General features: G+C 36.9%; 1 protein-coding gene across 1 annotated transcript; it reads left to right on the forward strand.

The window, feature by feature from the left end:
* Positions 1 to 1,515: 1,515 nt before the first annotated feature.
* On the forward strand, positions 1,516 to 26,532 carry LOC140152628 (beta-mannosidase-like). The gene is made up of 17 exons (XM_072175054.1): positions 1,516 to 1,688; positions 2,309 to 2,455; positions 3,210 to 3,358; positions 4,987 to 5,186; positions 6,118 to 6,194; positions 6,613 to 6,788; positions 8,613 to 8,763; positions 9,424 to 9,633; positions 12,057 to 12,151; positions 12,349 to 12,428; positions 13,132 to 13,328; positions 15,864 to 16,043; positions 17,218 to 17,315; positions 19,338 to 19,482; positions 21,052 to 21,263; positions 22,776 to 22,973; positions 25,142 to 26,532. Exons 1-17 carry the CDS (start codon positions 1,544 to 1,546, stop codon positions 25,370 to 25,372), a joined length of 2,691 nt encoding a protein of 896 aa, XP_072031155.1. The 5' UTR covers positions 1,516 to 1,543; the 3' UTR covers positions 25,373 to 26,532.

Below are 26,532 nucleotides of genomic sequence, written 5' to 3' on the forward strand. Positions count from 1 at the left end.
GCATCATTTACCGTGAAATAGCAAATGAGTTTGACGCTCGCACTCTTCAGAAAGATTTGCATACACTTGGGGAATGGGGGAAAAAGTGGGAAATGAAATTCAATTGCCAAAAATGTTTTGTTATGACTTTAACTCATGCTAGAGCTCCTAAGCAGTTTTCTTACACACTCAGCGGCGTCACATTGTCTGTTGTTAGTAATCATCCATATCTTGGTGTATCCATATCCAACAAACTAAACTGGAACAGTCATATTCAAAATATCTGTGCAAAAGCAAACCATCCATTAGGCTTCATAAAACGTAATCTTTATTCATGTAACCAATCCACCAAACTTACAGCATACAGATCACTAGTCCGCCGCAAGTTGAATATTCCTCATCCGTCTGGGATCCGCACACAAAAAGAACATAGACCAGCTGGAGAGAGTGCAGAAAAGAGCGGCACGATTCATCTTCAATGATTATAAATCTAAATCTCCGGTTGTGCGACCCAGATGGTCAAAGATCTGGAACTAGAACCACTCAGCACCAGGAGGAAGGCTAGAAGACTCTGCGTATTCCAGCAAGCAAGACTAGGCGACCTGTCCCTGCCCATCGGAAACCTTCTACAGCCCGTCCAGCGCCAGTCGCGGCATCATCATCCAGAATCCTATTCAACCATATCAGCCAACAAAGACTGTTACAAAAACTCATTCATACCAAAGACAATACGTGATTGGAACTCTCTTCCACCTCACCTAATCAGCATCACAAAACCGGAACCCTTCAAAACAGCAGTAACAAAGTATCTAAGCAACCAAGACTAAGCAAGAATTTCAAAAACCACAGCGCAGATCACACATCCTGGCCGTTTGTCTCCATCTTGGAGTGTTGGACAGTACCAAACTCAAGACTCAAGACTCAAGTGATCCCAGCGCAAGTGACCCCTCCTGGATTTAACAAATCATGTAAGATACATGATAAGCACAATAAAATCATATGGGCTGTTTTAGGAACATATTTTAAATGCAAATTAGTTGTAAACTTTACTTAGAGAATAAAGGTATTGGTTTTAGCATTATTATTATTATTGGCATTATTTTAAGTAAAACAACAAGGCGAAGCGGAGTTGTTTTACTCCAAAAATAATGATGTCGCCTGTGTTATATGAGACGATACATGTAGATACACGACAGCGGCTAAAAACAATACCTTTATTCTCATTCTTAAACACTTCAATTCAAATAAAAATATCATAAGTATTACACAATTTAATCAAATTAAATCCCGGGATTAAATCCTATACATTTAAAAAGGAACTACCTAGGGCTTAAAATCGATCAGTCCTGTTGTTGCTATGCGCCTCCGATTGGTTCAAATAGCGAGCACGCGTATCGCGTTGATGCACACGCACTGACCCGTGTGATATCGTATCATATCACACGGGTAAGAACCAATGAGATTGCAGGAACGTTCTCAAGTGTTTAAGAATACGGTACTTTATATCAGCAACTTTTCTTTATTTTTGTATTTTCAGTAAACCAGACCATCAATACTGATTAGAATGGCTCCTGAAAGAAACTTCCACCACACTTGGTTATTGGCAGCATTTGTTATAGTTCAGTGGATGTCGATGACAAACAGTAATGCAGCCCCAATACAGGAGATTAATTTGAATGGGATGTGGCAAGTTGTCAATGCCAATAAAAGTAAGTGTTTAAGTTACCGGTAATGCTTTTGTGTTAAATTCCAATCATCTTTGTGAATACTGTACTAACCATTCTGTATAGTGCCTGTAATGTTGTCATTATACAGCTCAACTTGTTTTTCTCTCATCAGTCTGTCATTGGGGCATTTCTCTGCTTCATGAATGCCGAACTTTTCTGCCGCTCTGACGACGATTTTGCTTCACTACGCAGTTGCACCAGAAACGCTAGTGGTGACCAGCGGCAAACTGACATATCGATCACTCTACCACTTTGTCCAAGCGGCAGCATCACCAGGAGTTAAATAAATCAACTCGGGAGCGGCGTCGTTCTGAGTATGAGAACAGGAAACGATTTTGGCGGTGCTGAGTGGTAATATTGGCTTTCATAGTCATGCCGCTGCCGCTCAGCGGTGTGCCGCTCGGCTTGCAGAAAAGTACAAGCGGCATGATGAAGCATCACAGCAGTTGACAGCACTCGGCGGCAAGCTGCAGAAAGTATGAAACCAGCATTAGTAGAGGCAATGTTTTGCATTTTATTTTAATAATGATTTGTTATCATATGATAAATTTGCCATAATAAATGAATAATCATTGATTGTATCACCAATTTACATTACATAGGTATATCTATCAAAGGCTCAGTCCCAGGGAGTGTTCATACTGCTCTGATGGAAAACAGCGTCATCAAGGACCCGTACTATCGTCTCAATGATGTGGACTATCGCTGGATAGCTAATGACAATTGGACATACACAACTGATTTTACAGGTGATTTAGTGGTTTGTTCTCTACTATAAGTTTTGTATTTAATCATAAAAACAGCTGAAATATGGGGCACTCATTTCAGGGAATCATACTAAACAGAATAATCAGCAATGAAATTAAGTATCAAACCAAAAGTGATGAGCATAAGCAAACTGAACACTTCCAAAAAAGTAAGTTCCCCTTGACGATAATACTGTATTGCACTGTTTGGCAGCTTTTAAAACGGGGTAATTCGTCATTCAATATAAGCCCAGTCATATGAAAGCACTTGTTGGGTTCAAATTTCCGTCAATATTGGCATGATACCCGTGATGACGTGCACAAGATCCATGGTCAATCAAAATAAGGTCAAATGTAAATGGTTTTTTTTGAAGTGTTTAGTTTGCTTATGCTCATCACTTTTGGTTTGATACTTAATTTAATAAATAATTCTGGACGAGGTATAATTTAGCTTGTGCCACACCTGCTAAATGTTACACAATGTATTGAGATTATAAAGAATTTGCTCAGTTTGAAACATCAGGGGAATCACAAATTTGCAATATTTTACAACTAAAACATTGATATAAGCTTAAAAAGTTCCCTTTTCAGAGTCTGTATTGAGCAGTGACATAGCATTGATATCATACAAGGAAATTGTTTGAAGAGTCTCAGGCCAAGACAGGGAAAAAATACCAAAATTTTCTCCCTAGGTCTTTAAAAAATGTGTTAATGTACATAATACATTACATTGTCTTACTCTACTGTTATGTTTCAGTTTCCAAAGACATTTTGTCCAAGCAGAGGGTAGTTTTAGTGTGTCATGGACTTGATACTGTAGCCAGCATTAGCATTAATGGGGCTGTGGTGGGTGATTCTTCCAACATGTTTATACGCTATGTGTTTGACATCAAGGAACATTTGAAGGCAAGTCTACTTAGCAATATTGTAACATTTTCATAAAAATAGATTTCTATTTTTTCTATAAACTGTTAGTTTTCACTGTCAGATATGTCCCCTTTTCATTTTGAGCTGAAATAATTTTCCTACCTGTTTTAAAATATGTATTTTTTCATGTTTGGTTTGCCATATAAAAAGGTCTGGGGACACGCAATGGGAAGTTGTATCCATTAAATGCATCTGGAGGTAGCCACAAACATTCCTGCAAACCAAGCAGCAAGACTGTTTAGAAAAGAAGAATATAGCACATGTTCATTGTGCCGCATAAAAACACCATACACTACAACCCCCCCAATCCCACCACCACCACCATCATCCCACACCATGTAGTTGTACATTTTGGTGTATGCATGATTCATTTAGAAGTAGAAGTTGTATTAAATGAACAAAATGCTACAATCAAGGAAATTAATGTTGGCATACTAAATGTAAGTTGCCACCCCTCTCCCCCAGTTCAATGTTGATGAAAGCACTTTTTTCCATTGGGCTCTCCAGTCTCCCCAACATTGAGGGGGAATGGGGAGGGAAGGGGAAAGGGGAAGGTTTGTACTTCTCATCAAACATAGTTATACTAATTTCACTGAACTATCAGAGCGGCAATGAAGAGTTCCAACATATTGTCAAGGTGTGCCAACTATTAATTTCGTTGATTGTAGGTAAGGCCAGGCATTCTGAAAGAAATCCAGCAAATAATGGTACCATAAAAGTCAGTCAAATAATGGTATAGACTATGCCATAGTCGATTTTTGATAAATAAAAATGTTATTAATCATGAGGAATGCATTCAGTTGAACTCGAAATTATACTGATATTTAGTAGGCCTACATCAAAATACTAGTATAAAATGGTTATGAAAAAGTTTAGGCTATATAATTATATTTGTGACAGTAAAAGTAAAGTATAGGCACTACGTAGGCTTATATTATTGAATGCAACATATCATAATGGCATAATTATAATGACACTTCAATACTGAACAATTCTAATTTTAGAATCTGCCAGTTTATTATCCGAAAAACCGACTATGGACTTTCACTTTTAAGCAGAACTTTACCGGGACTCACACACTGTCAATCATACTTGTTTATCAATAAAATCTAACCACAAGACTAAGCATGGTGGTACAATACGCGCTAGATGCATACGCTCATCCACCAGCACAAAAGCGCCAGCATTCCCTAGATAGTTGTGTACCATGTATAGTTATAATGGTTCCAGTACGCGTCGGGAGGATTTAAACAATAACGAGATCTGGGCGACCAATCACAAGCCAGATTCATTTTTAAAGATGCATTACATCATCACCAATTTTAGTTAGGCCAGAAATTGGCCTAACTCTCAAGGCAAAGTCAGTAGTCCACTTGGGAAGCTAACAAACAGAGGGCGACGGTGACTGAAAAGATCAGTTGTGAAAATCTATCAATTGTGCACTCATTAATTAAGAGTTTTAAGCTTAAATGTAATAGCCAGAGTAGTGCACAATTGGCAAGTGGACTACGGAGAAGTCTAATAATGGTACTGTAAAAGACATTCAAATAATAAAGACAGTTTATCATATACCATTATCATGTTAATGCATTCTTTTTCTTGATTAGTCTGGAGCAAATACAATAACAATAGCTTTCCAGTCAGCTCCAAGCTATGCCAATCAAAAGTCAACATCACATCAGTATCAAGTACCACCAGAATGTCCACCCGCAGTGCAGCATGGGATATGTCATCCAAACTTTATCAGAAAAGAACAGTGTTCCTTCAGTTGGGACTGGGGACCAGCATTTGCACCTCAAGGAATATGGTAAATAAAGAATAGTGTTTGTGTTTAAAGGTATTACACCCCTGGTTAATTTTGTGCCTGTTTTGCATTTTTTTCAAAAAAATTATAGCGCATTGGTGACAAGTAAGATATGTATATTATAGGGCAAGGACTACAACTACTGTACTGAAAATTCAGCAACTCAAGGCAAGTAGTTATTGATTTATTGATCAAATATTGGTTTTCCCTCATTTTTGACTGTAACTCCACAACTGTTGTCTGTGCTGAAATAAAATTTCCAGTGCAGTAGTGGTAGTCCTTGCCCCAATAATATACATATTTTACTTGTCACCAATGCACTATAATTTTTGAGAAAAATGCAAATATAGGCACAAAATTGGGCAGGGGTGTAGTACCCCCTTAATGTAGTGTTTTGGAAAATATGAATGAATGAATGTGATAAAAACATGTAGTGAACCATCTAATGTTGTCTTGTTACTTTAAAAGTGCTCATTTTGCATGCTTCACATAAATTTGTTCCAGTTTCAACCATATTTGACCATTTTAGCTTCAATATGGGAAATATGTTTGTGCACTTTCTGCGCATTTGTAAAATCTGAACTTTTTAAGAGCCAAGGTTGGGCTAATCATGTTGCTGTGCACAGGGGCAATCATGTTGCTGTGAACAGGAATGGTTCTGGATGGTGTTAAGTTTCTTGCTTGTGTTTTTTGGTTGCTACTTTTGCTGTTGCATTAAGAATTATTTCATAATTGAACTCAATGATTCATAATCTTTCCTCTATTTATCTGGGTTTTTTGTAGGAAAAACATCAGCATTGAATCCTGGCCTGGATGGTGTTAAGTTTCTTGCTTGTGTTTTTTGGTTGCTACTTTTGCTGTTGCATTAAGAATTATTTCATAATTGAACTCAATGATTCATAATCTTTCCTCTATTTATCTGGGTTTTTTGTAGGAAAAACATCAGCATTGAAGCTTACAATACAGCTGTAATCAGAGATGTTATGGTCCACACATTCATGACAAAAGATGGTGAGATGTTAATACATATACTGTCTCAGTCATTCACTCAATAATTTACTCAGTCACTCAATCATTATGCACTTAGTTACCATTCACCAGCTCACTCACTCACCCACACCCCTACTTGTTTACTCACTCACTCACTCACTCACTCACTCACTCACCCAGTCATCCACTCGTCCAATTAATACTAAACCACATACCGTATCTGTTACAGGCATGGGAATTTTCCTCTTTTTCTGGAATTCCTTTATATTTTGTTACACACATTTTGACATTTTATTTCTTTTTAGTCAGTTTTTTAGCATTTTTGCCATATTTTAGATTATTTATCCTTTTTTTTTCAAAATTTTCCTGTTTTTTTTTCATTGAAATGTATTCTCATGTCTGCCATTAATACTCATTACTGACATGTTTTCCTTTACAGGTATTGCAGGTCCATGGGGCATCAATGTCACAGTGTTCTTTGATCCAACCAATCAAGCTGAAGGCACATTAACAGTTGAAATACCAGAATTGAATATCAAATCACACATGAACCTGACTCTGTCATCAAAGTCATCACATGTGTCTATGCTGGTGAAACATTTACAATCAATCAAGGTAATTTTCATATTTATTTAACTTGACTTGTGTATGTGTGTGTTTTGGTGTGATGGGTGCCATCTGAGTGTCCTGCAGTGACTCTGGTGATGCTGTTGTGGTGAATGGGGTATCTCTGGGCCTTACAAGGTGTGGCGGCTGAAATTCTATGGGTTGATGTGTCAGAACCATTCCTGTTCATTGTCCTGGTGTATTGCCTTCACTGTAAAGGTCGTCTTCTGGAGTTGATTGCTGGAGTTGTGACCCATCCACATCAATTGTGAAGGTATCCTGCTAGGATGTTGAATGATCTGGATTTTGCTGATGACAATGCTCTTTTGAAATTTGCAATACCCCAGGCCAAGTCACAGCTTTCTAAGACTGCAGTTGCAGCAGCAGATCTAGGTCTTGTCAGCAGTGCATCTAAGACAGAGTATATGACTGCCAACTGTAATCCTGAGCCAGCTCTTGACGTCTATGGTAGTACCATCACAAACTTGAAGTACATGGGTTTCAGGATGGGTTGTAGTGATGGAGACCTTATAAGAGAAGAAAAGCACTAACCTGGGCAGCTTTCTGGAAACTAGAATGCAACATTTTGCTACAGGATCGTGTTAAGCATCAAACATATGAATCAAATTCCAAATGAAACATCTACAATCAGACCAAAACCGTCCCACTGGTTGATAGGTCGGGACCCGCCAACTCTAATGTTGGGGCCGTATACTTCATCTGACAAATGATGGGCCAGTGAAGGAATGTTCGGCACCTCATGGAAGATATTGAAGGGCTGCAGCTGAACAAAATTGTTTTCTGTCCTAGGGTCACAGTAGTTGGAGGATGGTGATGTTTGTGTTTGACCTGTCTCAATATTGACAATGGAGTATGTAGAAAAAAATTCTTCTTCCCACTTTTCATTTGGATTACCTTCAATGCCACAGAACATCAGATTGTTTCAACATGATCTATCTTCACTCTCGTCAGATCGGTTGGTCATTTCTTGTAATTTATCTTGAAATAATTTTGGTCTCTTTCTGCTTTTAGCTCTGCTTCAAGATCATTGAATTTTTAAGTTTATCTGTGTTTACCTTTGTTTATTCTTGTAGTCCTGTAATGCGATCAGCAAGGTCGGTAAGTTTCTCATCAATACTCATGATCAGGGTAGTCAACTTTTCAACTTGGTCCTTGGTAGCCAGTTGTGTTTCGGGTATGGGATTCAACTCCACATCCCCTGACATCGTCAGAAGCAAGGGGACGAAAGGAAACATGCTTGTAGACATTCCAGAAGAGTAACAATTATCCATGACACAGTTCAGTTATAAATGCATGTCATATATTGTGGTGTTGCCATAGAAATATTCCATCATATCAGGGAAAATGTCAACACACCATAGTAAGCCATTGGCACCATATACAACAACGGCAATAACAATAACACCGGCCACTAGTCCATAACAAGAATCATGTGGTTCATATTTCCCGCCTATGTTGTATACATCAGGTAGTGTTACATTTCTCCATGACATCGGTTGCACAAACCCACCAATTCTTCTGCGGTATGAATCTAAAGAGACTCCCATTTTCGTCTAACTCAGTCTAACTCAGTCTTAGCATATTATGCAAGCAGATAATGAAGGTTTGATGGATGAAACTTAGCTAAAACAGTAAAAAAAAGACAGGATTTTCCGAGAGCTTTTTTGTGCTGTCTTGTATCAGTGACGCCCTCTATCATTCCAACACCTACACATACCCATAGAGTCCATACCTTTAAAACAAGTACACTGACTAATGTATCTTACGTAGCACAACATTTTGACCTATAATAATATCTTCTACTTCGTCCAGGCATGGTGGCCAAATGGTTATGGAGAACAACGATTGTATGCTGTTAATGTAGCATTTGAAAACCAAACGCTTGGTGAGAAATGCAGTAGAAAATTGAAGATTGGATTCCGAGAGGTAAAACTGGTCCAGGAAACTATCAAAGGAAGCACAGGTAAGTGACAGAAAAGAGTTGGGAACAGCCTCTGTGTAATTTCTGAAATATGCTGTTTGGAATTCTTTATCTGTCGAAATGTTTGCATGAAAGCAAAGTATAAGTTCACCATAAAGCAAGTCTACTATTGCACTACTTCAAATTAACACCACTCCTAATCAGGGGCGTAGCCAGCTTTCTTAGTCAGCAGTGGCAAAATAAAATTTCGAGGGCACAGCTGAACAAAAATTGCAGTTGCATCATACATAGGCCCTACACTTGAACCGGTTTTGTTTTTTCAAGAGACTGTATGATGCATGTTGTGGAGCAAAAAGGCTTTACTGGGACGATGTACGCGCGTAGCGCGGAAAAGTTTTGTATTGTACATTATTTTTGCCCATAATTAGGATGAAAGGGGCTCTATTGTGACAATGTGCGCTCACAGCGCGCAAAAATTTTGTCTTTTACACCCATGATCTGGTTGAATTTTGGTGGAAAAGGGACTCCTTGCCCTTTTTCTTTTCCTTTGCCCTTCAGATTTTCTCTTCATTTTTTTGTCACAGGGGCACTTTTTTCTTTCATTTTTTGTCAGGGGTGGCACTCTGCCCCCCCCCCTTGCCCCCCTGCTGGCTACGCAACTGCTCCTAATTATACATGGTTTCTTTGATCTTGAACTTTCAGGATTATCATTTTATTTCAAAATCAACAATCGGCCAATATTCCTAAAGGGATCCAACTGGATACCAGCGGACGCTTTCCAGGAAAGAATTGATAAGAGCAGATTGAAGAACCTGTTACAGTCTACAGTAGATGCTAATATGCATGCACTGAGGGTGTGGGGAGGCGGAGTCTATGAACAGGACATATTATATGAAATATGTGATGAACTAGGTAAGGAAGAAAAACACTTTTTAAGGAAAATAGTATTTCAGGTGTATGTTTATGAGAGGGTATGTTTGTGTGTATGAAACTGCATGGCCGTGTGTCCTGAACTCGCCACCCTTAGCGTTACAGCTCAACTTACCGTACTTTTCCTAACCAGACAGTCCATGCCAAAATTGTTACTACACCTTTACATTTTATCGAATCTCTTTTTGATGTCTGTCATTTTGAACATCACACTTGAAAGATGTATGCTATGTAGAAACTTTATTTTGTAATTTCATAATTTGCATATTATTAGCATATTTGCAAGAAAAAACATGAAAATCAATAAATACCTATATTTTTCACAATTTCAATATTTTATTAGAAATTAAGCATGTAGGCCGTTGTTATGACTTGATGAATGAAGCTGTTAAAACAGATTTTGATATTTTTGCTTATTTTTCCTTTTTTGCCCCAAAATGTGTAAAAATCAAAAATTTTTGGATGACCTATATTTTCTTTGAATATTTATCAAATTTCTTAATTTAGGTATAATACAGTGCAGAAAAAGATGTCAAAAAAATCTGTTAAACAGATTTCCAATAAATTTTCCATTTTGGGTTAAATACTCAATTTTCATACGGATATTTGCAACATAAAATGAAAACATGTCCATTGCACTTTTTCCTCGAGATGTACTATAATATCAAGGTTATGGATATATTATAATCCCTTCTTATCTTCACTGATCCATCAGATACCTATTGTTATGAATGATCAATGAAAAGGTTCAGAACTGGGCTACTAATGGTCTGTCAAGTATCTATAGTTATTTTCATGACTGTGTCAACTCAAAAATCATGCAAGGTCGAATGTAGGAAAAGTATGATCAGTTGAGCTGTACATGAAAAATATTATGAATTTTTACACCAACCGGGTTTCTAATTAGATTATCTCGACAATCATCAACCCTAAACTAGCAAAAGTATACATTTTTGGAAAGCTGAAGGCATAAGCAATTCAAATATATACATTTCAACTCATTATACAGGGTGACCTGCAAGTTATACTGGGTGGAATAAAAAGATTTTGATAAAAATGGGTCACTCAATGCATTGCTTATTACCAACATACAGTAATAAACTGGAAGTAAACAACATTCATTTGGTTAGAGGATATGGAGAGCCAACTGACTTTGGAAGAAACCAAAATCACAGCTGTTTGGTAATCTCGGAATATAGGGTGTCCCAAAGTATGTTAGATTTTTTTACAATTCAACATGTTTTGAACCTAATCATTTTCCCCTAACCCATACAGAAAAAATATGTCCATATTTAGATTCCTTGTCAAATTTCCCTTTAGAAAATCTATACTTTGACTATGATAGGATAAGTAATTAAAATTTTACAGTAATTTTTAGATTTTGAAGACATCTGCATTACTTACTACAGTGTTTAATATGACAACGGGTAGTTTTGTATGGAAAAGTTTGTATTTTCTAGACTAAACCAATCATAAATTATTAAAAACAATTAGTAGAATTATTTAGCTGTAAGGCCATGAGTGTTTTAGATGCTAAATAGAGTCCAAATCCAATTTACCGCCTTTACAGAAGCAGATTACGCACTAAAAATACCAATCCCATAGAGTTTGTGTGTACCACACCACAGCCCCCACCACCGCCACCCTGCCCATTCTGAATTCTATGAAGCACAGTGTCAGTATTAAAAAAGTTCAAGTATTTCTTTTTACAGGGTTGAAAGTGCATTTTATTTAGCAATAAAATGAGACCACAAGCTTGACAATACCTTCTTGCTTGACAGAGATATCATCATTTGTTTTGAGTCGACTTTGGCAAAATGTAACGCTGCCACCTTTTTTTGGTGGCGAGCTCAAGACACACGACCGCATACCTTATGACGACATATTGTAAGTTGTGTACCATCCTTGGAGAGATGACACTCCGTACAATGTGTGTAACATAATAATATATGCACATTTATGCTAATTAGTACGAAATTGCGTAAATATTCATATCGTAGAATTCCATTTACAAGCATATATATGCCTCTATATGAGGGTTTTTTGATGAAAGGCAAAAGCAAGATCCGGGCATTAGGGTTAAGCCCAAATTTTACATTTGTGACCATCCACCACAACTGAGCCCGGATGTCTCCAGTGCCACTATTGAGATATGCTCCATTGAACTTAACAATAAACAATAGGAAACAAAGGATTTATTGACTGTTTTATTGATTTTTCACTACTAGTACTATAAACATGATATACATCATTTTAAAGCTAATTTCAAGCAGAATATTTTGGTTGAATATCTCAAAAATGATGATTGGCGACTTCAGGGCTCAGTTGTGCTGGATGGTCACATGTAAATCTGTATTTTGCTGTACATAAGACAACAAAGCCTTATTTACTTAATTATTTTATAGGTATCCTGATTTGGCAGGATTTCATGTTTGGATGTGCTATGTACCCTACTGATGATGCATTCTTGAAGAGTGTTCAACTAGAAGCTGCACAGCAGGTACCATGTTTATTTAGATTTTCAATTTTAGTTTTTCAGTATTTGGTGTTGATATCAGTTTCAGTATTAATGTTATCGCCAGCTTTTTAAATTTATTTGAATCTTGTTATTGTTTGTTTTATTTGTTTCTTTTAGATATGTCATCCCAGCAGTCGCCCTAGTATACTGATTTCTTTTTGTTTGTTTGTTTTGTTCAGATTCGTCGTCTTAGCAGTCACCCTAGTATACTGATTTGGGCTGGAAATAATGAAAATGAAGGTGCTTTGCAACAAGACTGGTATGTACAATGTATTGTTAGTGTATAAAACAATTTCACTCAATATGCTATATACATGCCTATAGGGAGAGATTAAACCATGGTAGGGTATGGTTTGCTGAAATGGCTTTAATTGCATCGACATATTTAGGATATGTACAGGATAAAAGTGTAGCTAGTAGCTGAGACTATAATAGTCTCAGCTAGTAGTAGACGATCCTGGTTTATGTCAACTTGTTGAGTCAGTCCTGTAAACTAGATGCAGCTTGCTCCTTACATGCAGTTGTCTCTGATAGAGACAACTGCACTCCATGTCAGGAGCAAGTTGTATCTAGTTTGCACTCTCTTATTTATTCAGTCAAGGAGTTATTGAAGGTGTTAGCCAAGATGCAACATGCCAACACACCATTTATAGGTTAATAAATGTGTATCACTTGTTGGGAGTGAAATTGTACAAAATAATGCAAATGCACTGAGATGCATCTAATACACGATCCCCTAAGGGGGGTGTATTAGATGCATCAACATCTCAGTAGAAGTGCATTATTTTGTATAATAATAAGTGATACGCATTTATTAACCTATTTCATACCCACCAATTAAGCCAATGAAAACATTAACCTGATTCTTGGTTTAAATATGTAGTATTTCTAAGTCAAGTAAAAGGGATCAAACAATAATGGATGCAATACATTATATTTACATAAAATCTCATTTGTCACAGGTATGGGACCAATGTGAGCTACTCCCTCTATAGAGATGACTATGTGAAGCTATACATTGACACAATAAGAGAACAGGTGTTACTACATGATCCTAATGAGAGAAGGCCATTTGTATCATCAAGTCCATCAAATGGATTGGAGACAGAGAAAGAAGACTGGGTAGCCTGGAATCCACAAGACACTCACTATGGAGATGGTAAGTGTTTCTAGTATCTAGTCCATCAAATGGATTAGAGACAGAGAAAGAAGACTGGGTAGCCTGGAATCCACAAGACACTCACTATGGAGATGGTAAGTGTTTCTAGTATCTAGTCCATCAAATGGATTGGAGACAGAGAAAGAAGACTGGGTAGCCTGGAATCCACAAGAAACTCACTATGGAGATGGTAAGTGTTTCTAGTATCTAGTCCATCTAATGGATTGGAGACAGAGAAAGAAGACTGGGTAGCTTGGAATCCACAAGACACTCACTATGGAGATGGTAAGTGTTTCTAGTATCTAGTCCATCAAATGGATTGGAGACAGAGAAAGAAGACTAGGTAGCCTGGAATCCACAAGACACTCACTATGGAGATGGTAAGTGTTTCTAGTATCTATAGATCATCTAATGGATTGAAGACAGAGAAAGAATACTGGGTAGCCTGGAATCCACAAGACACTCACTATAGGGATGGTAAGTGTTTCTAGTATCTAGTCCATCTAAATGGATTGGAGACGGAGAAAGAAGACTGGGTAGCCTGGAATCCATAAGACACTCTCTATGGGGATGGTAAGTGTTTCTAGTATCTAGTCCATCTAAATGGATTGGAGACGGAGGAAGAAGACTGGGTAGCCTGGAATCCACAAGACACTCACTATGGTGATGGTAAGTGTTTCTAGTATCTAGTCCATCTAAATGGATTGGAGACAGAGAAAGAAGACTGGGTAGCCTGGAATCCACAAGACACTCACTATGGAGATGGTAAGTGTTTCTAGTATCTAGTCCATCTAATGGATTGGAGACAGAGAAAGAAGACTGGGTAGCTTGGAATCCACAAGACACTCACTTTGGAGATGGTAAGTGTTTCTAGTATCTAGTCCATCAAATGGATTGGAGACAGAGAAAGAAGACTAGGTAGCCTGGAATCCACAAGACACTCACTATGGAGATGGTAAGTGTTTCTAGTATCTAGTCCATCTAATGGATTGAAGACAGAGAAAGAAGACTAGGTAGCCTGGAATCCACAAGACACTCACTATGGAGATGGTAAGTGTTTCTAGTATCTATAGATCATCTAATGGATTGAAGACAGAGAAAGAATACTGGGTAGCCTGGAATCCACAAGACACTCACTATAGGGATGGTAAGTGTTTCTAGTATCTAGTCCATCTAAATGGATTGGAGACGGAGAAAGAAGACTGGGTAGCCTGGAATCCATAAGACACTCTCTATGGGGATGGTAAGTGTTTCTAGTATCTAGTCCATCTAAATGGATTGGAGACGGAGAAAGAAGACTGGGTAGCTTGGAATCCACAAGACACTCACTATGGGGATGGTAAGTGTTTACTTTGTGAGATAACCATTAATGGTGGATTAACGTCAAAGCTTCTTGGAACGTTTATTTTTCTTTATGTGCAGGAGATTTAGAGGTTAATAACTGTTCGTCAGTTGTTTTGAAGGTATTGCGAAAAATCTAAACGTTTGCCTTTGGAATCGAGGAATATCCTGAGGGGCATAGACTGGAAGGATATTCCGAAGTCCAAGCAAAATGTTTAAATTTTTTCACAATACCCAAAAAATAACTGATGCAAAGTCATTAACCTCTTTCATAACCATCACTTTCCAATTTGTGTGATTCCCTCTGATTAATATTATCATATTTGTTGTAAAAACAAAATACAATTTCAACTTTACCTATCATTTGCATTTTAAAAATCACATAGCCCACAGTGCTTAATCGTGCAATGTACAAGTACTGTAGTTGCGTGTGCGTAATATAGAATATGCACACTGAAGTTACTAATGTTACGTGGGGGGGGGTCCACTGTTGTTGTTAATTAGTAACCGCACATCGCTTTCATTATTTTTGGCAAATAAATAAGTTTGGTTGGGTCTTGTGCATCACATATATTTATGAGGTTATGAATATGTTAATGATTGATTTTGACATTATCATGTGAGAGGGAAGAGGTTTTGGGAGCTTGGGCAATTAATTGAAGTAGTTGTTGAGGTTTAAGCCCAATAATAGAAAGATAATATAGTAAATATTTGACTTGTTAGTCCAACACTTGTGTCATTATATTCAAGTGAATTGGAGGCAAAGGACAAAGCTTGGACAACATGAAATCCACAAGGCATGTGTACATTATGTGACCTGCTACCACAAAATCAGCGTAAAGTCGATGCGACTTTATACTCATTTTGTTGAGTTGGTAGTTTGGAGATATTTGGTCTGACTAAGTTGATGTTCTTTGTTTGCCGCCACCTGTACAAGCCAGTAGTATTATCCTTCATGAATGGCCCATTGTGCCCCCATTCACAATGGACATACAGACATATTTAGTGGCTTTAACAGGTGAGTGAACACCAACGCAGTAGCCAGGGCATTTTAAGTGACTAACGCCTTGCGACTTTACGCTGATTTCGTGGTAGCAGGTCACATATGCACATGCACAAGCACACCACATCCCACACCATACACAAATGTATACATACAAACACACCACTAATTATGATATTTTTCTTTTGTAGTCCATTATTACAACTATGGTGCAGATTGTTGGGATGTTAGTACCTTCCCAAAGCCACGGTTTGCTTCAGAATATGGCTACCAATCATGGGCATCATTTGAAACTCTTGCCAAGGTATCGGAGAAATCAGACTGGTCATATAGCAGTAATTTCAGTGAGCATAGACAGCATCATTTGCTAGGTGAGTTACTAGAGTATTTTGAGTAACATTTCCTACTCGGCATACACTTTAATATAGGGAGCACAGTGGCCGAGCGGAACGGGCTACGACTCATAATCGGAAGGTTGTGGGTTCGAGCCCCGGTGACGCCATCGTGTTGTGCCCTTGAGTAAGGCACTTTATCTTGATTACTCCTCTCCACCCAGGTGTGAAATGGGAGCTGTTATGAATACTGTCCATTGGCGCCGCCTAAAGGTATGAGCATGCCTTGGGCATTGTATGGCAGCTGACATATTCTAACGACGGCGGAATAAATGTAAAGCGCTTTGGTACATGTTCACATGTGAAAGGCGCTGTATAAATACCAACATTTTTTTATTTTTTTTTATGGCCAATCTCCGCCTCCATTGTATGAAATCTGAATTGACATGGCATGGCTGAAAATTACAATGAAACTGCAGATATCTATTTTTTGTTGAATGTGCAAAGTGTTTGATTCCAAATACTTCTTTGACAATTGTGTTGATTTTAAATATTTCTTATGACACAAATATTTCTTATGACACGAGTATTTCGTGATCCTAGCATCCTCTCTTTATGACATTTTTCAGTAGATATCCAAGAAGAAATCTTATTCCCAAAATTTTGGTTGATTACGATTTTGCATTGTGAGTTATGCAAGATTATGTGTATTACACTGCTCCATAGACAATGTGTTATTATTTTGTTCTGTGTTCTGGTATACCAGAATGAAATTCAAATTCCACGATATCTTTGCTAAACAAATTAATCTGCAAGAAATTTTTGTACATAAACATTATGTGATATAAAAATCGCAACTTTTTTTGAGAAAAGTGGGGGGGATAATGCTGTGGATCATGAAATGCCCTTTTAAAAGCAAAACCTATGGATAAGAATCTGTGGACAATGCCCTACCCCCATCAACAATAGATTTCTTAAGCTGTCTTGTCACACAAAGATATTCACAATTAGCAATTACCATTTCTAATAATGAGCAAGATATCCATCTTTAGTTAAGTTGTGCCCATGACGATATGTTGACAGAAAAATACCTGTTCTGGTAACATTTGAATAATACCCATGAAAACAATGATATGTGTGCATTTTTCTTATACATATGTCAAAATTACAATCGGACTGCTTTTAAGAAAGATTTTTTCCCAATTTCTTGCAGGTAATCAGGAGATGACTGCCCTGGCCCAGAAACATTTCAATTTGCCATCAAGCACTGATCCTCTACAGATGTACAAAGATACCCTTTATTTAACACAGGTAAATAGCCACTTCCATTGTATATACCGTAAAAACTCGCTAGTTAGCATATGTGATGCGATCAAGCAAAATCAGTAGGAACTCGGACATATTGATTTTGAGATATAGCCAAACAAAGAAAATATTTCCTTTTGTTTCCTCTTGTTTTGGAAACTCTTTAATTGCTCATATCGTTGGAACTGATTGTTCAATTTCAATGGGGTTTTCTGCAAAATGCAGCTTTGTAAATGCTGTTTACTTTCATATAAGAAACTGAAAATTTAATATATCTGAGTTCCGACTGATTTTGCTTGATCACATCACATATGTGACTCCTCGCCACAACTGAGCCCGGATGTCGATAGTGCCACTATTGAGATTTTCTCCATCGAACTTAACAATAAACAATAGGAAAGAAAGGATTTATTGACTGTTTTATTGATTTTCACTACTTAAATGTCAAGTACTATAGACATGATATACATCATTTTAAAGCTAATTTCAAGCAGAATATTTTGGTTGAATATCTCAAAAATGATGATTGGCGACATCCGGGCTCAGTTGTGGCGAGGAGTCACATATGTGCTTGCTATCAAGTGCCTTTGAAAAAGTGCACGATAGTAAGCACATATGTTAACCATTGAGTTTTTATGGTACTATGGCTGTTGGTTGGATTGTTGCTGCAGAATAATTTTGGTATACCCTGTGCACAAGTATAACCCTAATCCTAATCCTAACCCTAATAAATAGGGTATGCAGGGTAAACCAGAATTGTACTGTTGCTGCAAAGAATAATGGTGTCATCCAACAGTCACATTTTCCACTAAACACATGTTTCAGTGTCAGGGCTTTCTTTAGACTTTTGCTGAAGGTGTATTGGTATTGTTTGTAATAGTGTCCCCTTCTAGGCTATTACAAAGAATACAGAGTTTACACCTTCTGAAAAAGCCTAAAGATCATAATCATCTGATCCCTTACTTTAAATTGTGCCATGCACAGTATATAAGGTTTTTGTTGTATTGCATGATCGTGACATCCAATTGAAGCTTTTAAGCTCACATAATAAAATCCCATAATATAGCATGGATTGTCAGCACTGTAGCTACATTTTCATTTTACATTTTTTCAATGAAATGTAGCTCTGATGTTATGATTATGAAATAAAATACAAACCTCATCTTTTGTACATGGCACAATTTAAAGAAAAAGAAAAGGATGTTACCCTGTTTGTTTTCTGTGCTCAAATAAAAGTGACATATGTGACATGATCAAGGGGAATGAGTCACATGTCGTCCCTGATCGAAAATGAGTTTTATATAGGTTTTTAAGGAGGACATTTAGTGCTTTCAGAAACTGAGAACCCCATGTTGATACGACTTTTCTTTTTGAAGTTACGTCAATTTTTCAATCAATGAAAACAATATAAAACAAAAAAATTTTAACACTTTCTTTGCCAATATCTCAAAATCAATATTAGCGACATCCGACTCATTTCCCTTGATCGTGTCACATATATTTGTTAAAAGTAATTGATCTATAACATCAACATTTCATTTTAGTTCCAAGGAACCCTATCATAAAATGTATGTGTTACATATCACATACAAAACTGGTAAATCATAAGCTAAATAAGGCAGATCGTAATGATGTCTTCGCTTCATGGATTTTTGGGAAAATCCAAGCACTTGGTACTGGGCAACTTGAGAGCCCTATTATGAATTCAGCAGACAGCACTGTCAAGTACCTTGCAGCGGAATCGATATGCATTGGCCAGGATCCATATGCATTGGCCAAATTTTTGTTAGCTATGCAAATTTCAAAGTATGGATGCCCAGATTGCCAATCGAAATTCATTACAGTGTCAATGGAGCAGTTTTGTTGGTTCATATATGAGGAGAGATGGGTTTATCCAGAAAAATAGCAAATAAACTGTGTATTATTAGTTCTAAATTGGTAATCTGAAGTATATTGACACCCAACTGACATCCACATTATTAAGTCTAAAAGACTAATGATAATTTTATGTGTCCAATTTGACCACAGATATCCCAGGCTATGTGCATCAAGTCAGAAACAGAGCATTATCGTCGCTTGCAGAGCACAATCGTTGATGGAGAAGGACATACCATGGGGGCGCTATACTGGCAACTCAATGACATATGGCAGGCACCAACATGGGCTTCAATCGGTGAGGATAAAAAATGAAATGTTGTATACAGCCAATGTAAAATGGAAATGTTTGAGTTTTTTAATCATATTTAGATGTTCTATAAATTCTAATGTTTGATCCTTTCTATGAGACCAGTCGATGTGGGCAGATCTAATTCTGAGATCAAGGCTTTGTGATACATGTCATACAATTGGTGAAATTTTGCCTATAAAAGTGCTGTGTAATTGGAAAATTTCATTGCTTCATTATTCAAAATTATACATGGTACAAAAACATATATGTGTACATCCATATCAAAACGATGCACTTGTCGGCTGCTACATGTGTCTCATTTCACATAGTAGCTGGAAATAAATACCAGACTCATCTCCGAAGTGGAGGTCACTTCAAAATCATGCCCAAGTCACATACATGTAGTTAAGGAATGTTCTCTGTATTCCTAAACTATGTGACTTAGGGATGATTTAAAGTGACCTCTACTTTGGAGATGAGTCTGGTATTTATTCCTAGCTATTATCTGAAATGAGACACATGTAGCAGCCGACAAGTGCATCATTTTGATATGGATGTACACATATGGTGTTAGCTTATTTATTTAAAAAATGAACATGTTGCAGGTCTGATTTATTTTAGTTTAGAAATAAGACAAATTGAGGCCCTTGTATCAAAGTCAATTGTAAATTTGACACTTAATATGTTTAGCAATTTGTAGATTTTAATGTTATATTGGTCCACTTTTTGTGACACTTTCTAATATAGGACAAAACAAGGAAACTTAAAAAGAGCAATACTTCATTACAACATAATCGATCCTCAAAAACGTGCTCAGATTTTGTGTCCCATTGCACCATGCGTACAAACTAAGTACACCTCATTTATTCTCTTGCTTATTGCTTATGACACAATATTTGCTTGGTGTATGTGTACTCTTGCGCATTTACCTGTTTACTTCAGTCACCTCTAAATCCAAAATGGCTTCCAAAATGATCCCCACTTCCACATACTGCAATATTTTGATCATAACTTTCAAAATCAATACATGATCATAATGCAATTGCTATCATTTAAAAGATAATTAATCTCTCTACATTTTGATACCAAAGTTAACGGGATACAAGAAATTTCACAGTAAGATTTTGAGTCACAAAGGTGCTTTTTTGGTATTTCATACCCACAAGTCAACAACAGGTGCCAAATAGCAGGGAACTGTTGCAGTCAGCAATAACTTTTGCGCCCGTAAGTCTACCTTGCTGACTATGGTAAACAAATCACAGGCCCATAAGATAGCATATCAGCAGGCTCGCAGTAATTCCAGACAGTAGTGTCCGCATGCTTTTGACCAAATGGCCTACCAGGTTTTTTCTAACACTGCATACAATTCAAAACCAATTTTATCACTAGTCAGGGGCGTTGCTAGACCAATCGGATTGGGGAGGTGTACAGCATATTTTGCCGATGGAAATATTTTTTGCCTAATAAAATTGTGAATTGCAGACCACAATTTTTTAGCCAGGACGACGCTCAAGAATCTAAAAAAATCTAGTTTTATCAAAAGGCATTCTTCTCTTTTTGTATCTCTCCACACAGAATATGGTGGTAAATGGAAAATGCTTCACTACTATGCCAAGAATTTCTTTGCACCTGTTCTAGCATCTGGCATGGTTCAGGATAAACAACTCTATGTTTATGTGATAACCGATGTACAGGATTTACAAAATTGTAAGCTGAGAATAAACATCCACAAATGGGATACGCTAGACAAACCTATGGACACAATAACAACTCAACAATTTAACCAGGTGAGATTATTACTACTTCTAAAGTGGGCAGTTTTGCTGAACTTAGAATTATAACATAGGAGGAATTTATTTTTTATTTATTTTTTTAAAATATTTATATAGCGCCTCAAAGCACTTTACATTTATTTCGCCATCATTAGAATATGTAGGAACCACGTTTGCTGTCTACAAACGGCGCAGGGTTCATCAGTACAGTGACTGTGACTACCCCTAATAGCTTCCCATTGCACCTGGGTGGTGTGAGGCAAGCAAGGCAAAGCACCTTGCCCAAGGGCACAACATGGTGGTGGGACAGGGACTCGAACCCACGCACGTCGAGCAATCTCTCAGATATGATTCCAAGGCCATAACCACTGAGCCACTGTGTTCTCAAATTAAACAATAATTACTTTGAATAAAAGCTTTTGTAATCATTCAAAAAAATGTGAATCTGTCAATGTTGCTCTTGCTAAGGAGATGGAAAGTTTAGCTCACTGTAGTGTTTACCTCCCTGAAGCTGAAACTGACCCACAAGAAAATGAGATGTACACTCCTGGGTTTGAGTGTAACCAGGCCCACAACACTCTTTGCAAAATGCCTATACCCATTAGGAGGAAGTCGAGTCACAAAATGACCGTACAATGAGAACTTGAGAAGATACCACAGATAATCAGTGATAAGAATGTTTAAAAAATCTAAATAGGCGTCTCTATAACACATTTTATTTCTTAAAGGTAATGTAATAACCTACGGACAGTCAACATTAATGGGTATATTTTCACAGGAAAATTTTCTGGACACGTGACCAATGTGTATCAATGTAAGTGTGACCTCAAGCCTGATCTCTGACCCCCGGCGGTGACCTCGCTATTCAAGTCTTAGTAATTTTGAATTGGAATAGTATTCTTGGCTGCAATTTCGATAGAAATTTGTGTCTTGCATATTTATTAAATATCATGCGATCTTACTTTCTTCACAATATCATCAAAAATATCTACCTACGGAAAAAAATATTTATCTACGGAAACGCTTACCATAATATTATTAACTTACAACAAGTTACTTATTTTGCATCAAAGGAGGAATTCTTCCTATTCAAATACATTGGTAGACCAACCGCTGCGCTCGGGGTCACATTCCATAATGCTAATATGTCTGCGCCCATAGATGTCACATGTCCAGGAAATTTTCCCGTGAAAATTTACCTATTAATTCTGACTGACGGAAGAGATTCATTATTAGATCAGCTGAAGAAGTCAAGAAAAGACTCTTATACTGTCCAGTTCTTCCAGCTCTGACACTGTCCTCAATTTTGCGATCAGAGTGTTATAAATAATAAAATAAATAAATAAATTTTGCCTCTCACAATTTAATACTCTCAGTTGTAACTGCCAAAATATATGACATAAATATTGCATTCACCTTGTGGATCTTACAGAATTATTTGAAGTTCACAGCATTCCACTAATGCCTTGCCATACCTAATTTTAATCAACACACTTAATTTTATGTCTTTTTCCATCATTTTTCCAGTCTCATCAATCAGCAATAGTGCAATATAAGAATAGTTTAGATGACCTAATCAAGCTAAGCGGCTGCTCCGACAAGACAAAGGATTGCTTTCTAACATTTGAAGTTTTATCGTCAACTTCTGAAGTCATTTCCCCTGTGAATTCACTGTTCTTGTATTCATTCAATGAAGCAAGTGGATTGGCAAAGCCACGTTTTATGGTAAGTTGAATGTTTTGAATATGTGACATGATCGGGGACTGCTCTATAATCCGAAGGTTCTATAATCCGAAGGTTCGCTAGTCCGAAGGTTCGCTAGTCCGAACACGTGTTCATAGCATTCGTTAGTCCGAATTTTAATTCCCGAATAGTCGTAGTATATAATATTATAATGGAATGAAAAATGGATAAAAATGAAGAAAATATCACCAGAATAAAGGTGAACGTTAATGTATGCTACGAAAAATATCCAGAGAAACCAACCATGTTGAACTTCAGCGGATTTGTATTTAACAAGTGATGATTTGAAACTGAAACAAATGATAAAAATAAAATTCGGACAATAGAACCCGTTTACCAATTCGGACTAAAGAACACGGTATCCGCTTCGGACTATAGAACCGTTTTGCAATTTCGGACTAGAGAACCTTTTTTCAAATTCGGATTAGAGAACCTATTTGTATATTCGGACTAGAGAACCTTTTTTTAAATTTGGACTATAGAGCCTATTTTCATATTCGGACTAAAGAACCGTTTTTTAAATTCGGATTAAAGAACCTCTTTTAATATTCGGATTAGGGAACCTTTTTTAAAATTCGGACTATAGAACTTTCGAAATAAAGAGCCGTCGGAATAAAGAACCTTCGTAATAAAGAACCGTCGGATTAAAGAACCTTCGGAATAAAGAACCGTCGGAATAAAGAACCGTCCGACTATAGAGCTTCCACCACATGATCAAGGGGAATGAGTCACATGTCGGCCCTGGTCGAAAATGAGTTTTACACATGTTTTTAAAGAGGACATTTAGAGCTTTCAGAAACTGAAAACCCCATGTTGATAATGACTTTTCCTTCTGAAGTTACGCCAATTTATCAATCGCTGAAAACAATATAAAACAAAAGAATTTTAACACTTTCTTTGCCAATATCTCAAAATCAATATTAGCGACATCCGACTCATTTCCCTTGATCGTGTCACATATTTGTATTAAAATAATAAGGGCTCATATTGAAATACCCTACCACGTTTTCACACAGAAAGAAGGCAGGATTCCCTCGCTAAGCGCGCGCAGCAGCCAGCGCACCTCAGAAAGCTCAGTCATAAAACGGATGGATTATATGCATCAGTGATACACCCTGCACAGGAAAGCTGCAGGATGGCGCACACCTTCCTGTGTAAGGGAATTTCAATATGAGCCCTAATGGGTCATGTTGATTTTTCCCACAAAATGACATAAACAACCTACATTACTGTTGAGCTTGTACAATTGCCAAATTATGATTAGAATTAGAATTTACATAACACACATACCACATACTATGGAAGTTTTGTGTGTGCAAGGAACTGGATGCAATAAATTTATTTCTTGTTATATTCTAAACAATGCAAACCATTACTTATTTGGTATATCTATATTTATATGATGACAAATTTGAGACCAGTTTAATTAAAATCAAATCATTTTTCATTTTTTAGCCCTGTGAAATTGACTCGCCAATTATAGGTGTGGGTATTATTAATTAACCCTAACCTTACTAAACATCAAAAAACCTCAATTCAGAAAGCGTAGGCACAAACAGATATCCCATGTGATGCTATTGCGTCATCATGCGAACAGTCATATGGGGACGGAAAGCTTGGCCGGGCAAGCTACTCCCCCGTGGCAAGGTAGGCCAGTGCACGGGTGTCGCACCCAAAGGGTCGGGGGTTCAAAACTGCACCCGAGAAAAAAAGTTTTCTCTTCTTTGTCTTTCTTTCTTTCCTCCTTCTTTCCTTCCTCCTCGCCAAAAAGCAACTGGGACATAAGGGTTAAATACAGTTTGTAATATTTATGTAATTTATTTTGTATTCCTGGTGATTTATAAAATTAAATGGAAGAAAAAGAATTTTTATATGAGTTATATAAAACAAATATTGAATGTTTTTATTCGTTCAATGGAAAGAATATTTTCATTAGGTGAAATATGAACTGTTCCATTCAACTCAGCAAAGCCTCGTTGAATGGAACAGTCCATATTTCACCTCATGAAAATAATCTTACCATTGTACTCATAAACATTCAATATTTGTATAACGCATCAAGTGACATTGTAACTTTTAAGATGGATCTCAAAGTTGTGTGATGTTCTGAAGCCATAACTGATTTATTTTCCTTTAATTTGATTTTCCAGGCAAAAGTAGCTCAGAAGTCACCCAATGTATTCACTATCCACCTAACAACAGACCATGTCACACCATTCACTTGGCTAGAGACACCTGGTATACGAGGGCGCTTTTCAGACAACGGCTTTGTTATGGTGGAATCGGCAGTGATTGTGGTATTTTATGCATGGGAGTCAACAACAACAACAGATATTCAAAATGCAATTACAGTGACATCACTCATGAATATTTACGAGTAGCGGTAATTAGTGTGTGTAATGCAATCAAGCAAAGTGAATTGGATATAGATTTGATTTTGTCTTTCATATTATTTTTAAATTACACTTTGGAATGCTACATAGCTGGAACTGCTATCAAAATGGAAGTTTTTTTCAGAAGAGACATGAACATTTTGGAGTGGAAAAGACCAGTATTCTTGTTTTGTCCGTATCTGGAAATTAACTTGACATCTGATTCCTTTATGCTTGATTACATCACATTTTTGAGCAGCTACATGGCTCATATTGTTTTTGATTCATCATTATCATCATCATCATCATCATCATCTTATAATCATCATCATATCATCATCATCAGTTGACTGAAGGATTTTATTTGTTGTAATACATTGATCATGAATAATTTGAGTAATGTCATCAAAATGAGTATAGTGCAATTCAATTAAGTATAGCCATCTTAAATTATCTACTGTCAACTTTTATTTGTCAAAATTTACCAAAATGATTTTTTTTAAGCCATCAATTTGTGTTGTTGAACTGATTTCACCTGTGGACTTCTTATAAATTGAGAATAATTTATATCCAATAATGAAAGTGACATTAATAATAATGTAAGGTGTAGAGCTATTTGATATGGAAAAGTTTAAATTCCCAAAAACAATCACAGTACTGATAATAGACAGTGTGTCCTAACAAAATTTATATATGAAATATATATAGAGAAGAGTTAAAAATTAATACTGTGTGTCCAATCATCTTTATCAGCTACTTAAATCAGGGTAAAATAATGAGAAACTGTTTTTTATGACGATGTTGGCAGTTAGTTGTGTACATATCAGCAATGCATTGACTATCTGGAAGACTTGCTTGTATACATACTAGGCGTGCTTGTACTGCACTACTTTTAGGGCATGTCTTGACAAGACTTGGAATAAGGGACACCACCCTAAGTAAGAGTTAAAGATTAGTGATAGGGTTCTGGGATTAAGTTTAGGGTTAGGATTAGTAGGATAAGGTCAGGAGATAGTTTGAAACTTGAGATTAATGTTAGGGTTACAGTGGGGTCGGTATCTCATCTCATACATTGGAACTTATATATTACAGACTATTCCTTATTGTTTTTTAAGGATGTTAATTTAATTAATGAGAGTGTAAATTAATCATTTGCCCTTGGTGTACAG

This window comes from Amphiura filiformis, chromosome 1 (assembly GCF_039555335.1).
Source record: "Amphiura filiformis chromosome 1, Afil_fr2py, whole genome shotgun sequence".
In the NCBI taxonomy this organism is placed as follows: Eukaryota; Metazoa; Echinodermata; class Ophiuroidea; order Amphilepidida; family Amphiuridae; genus Amphiura; species Amphiura filiformis.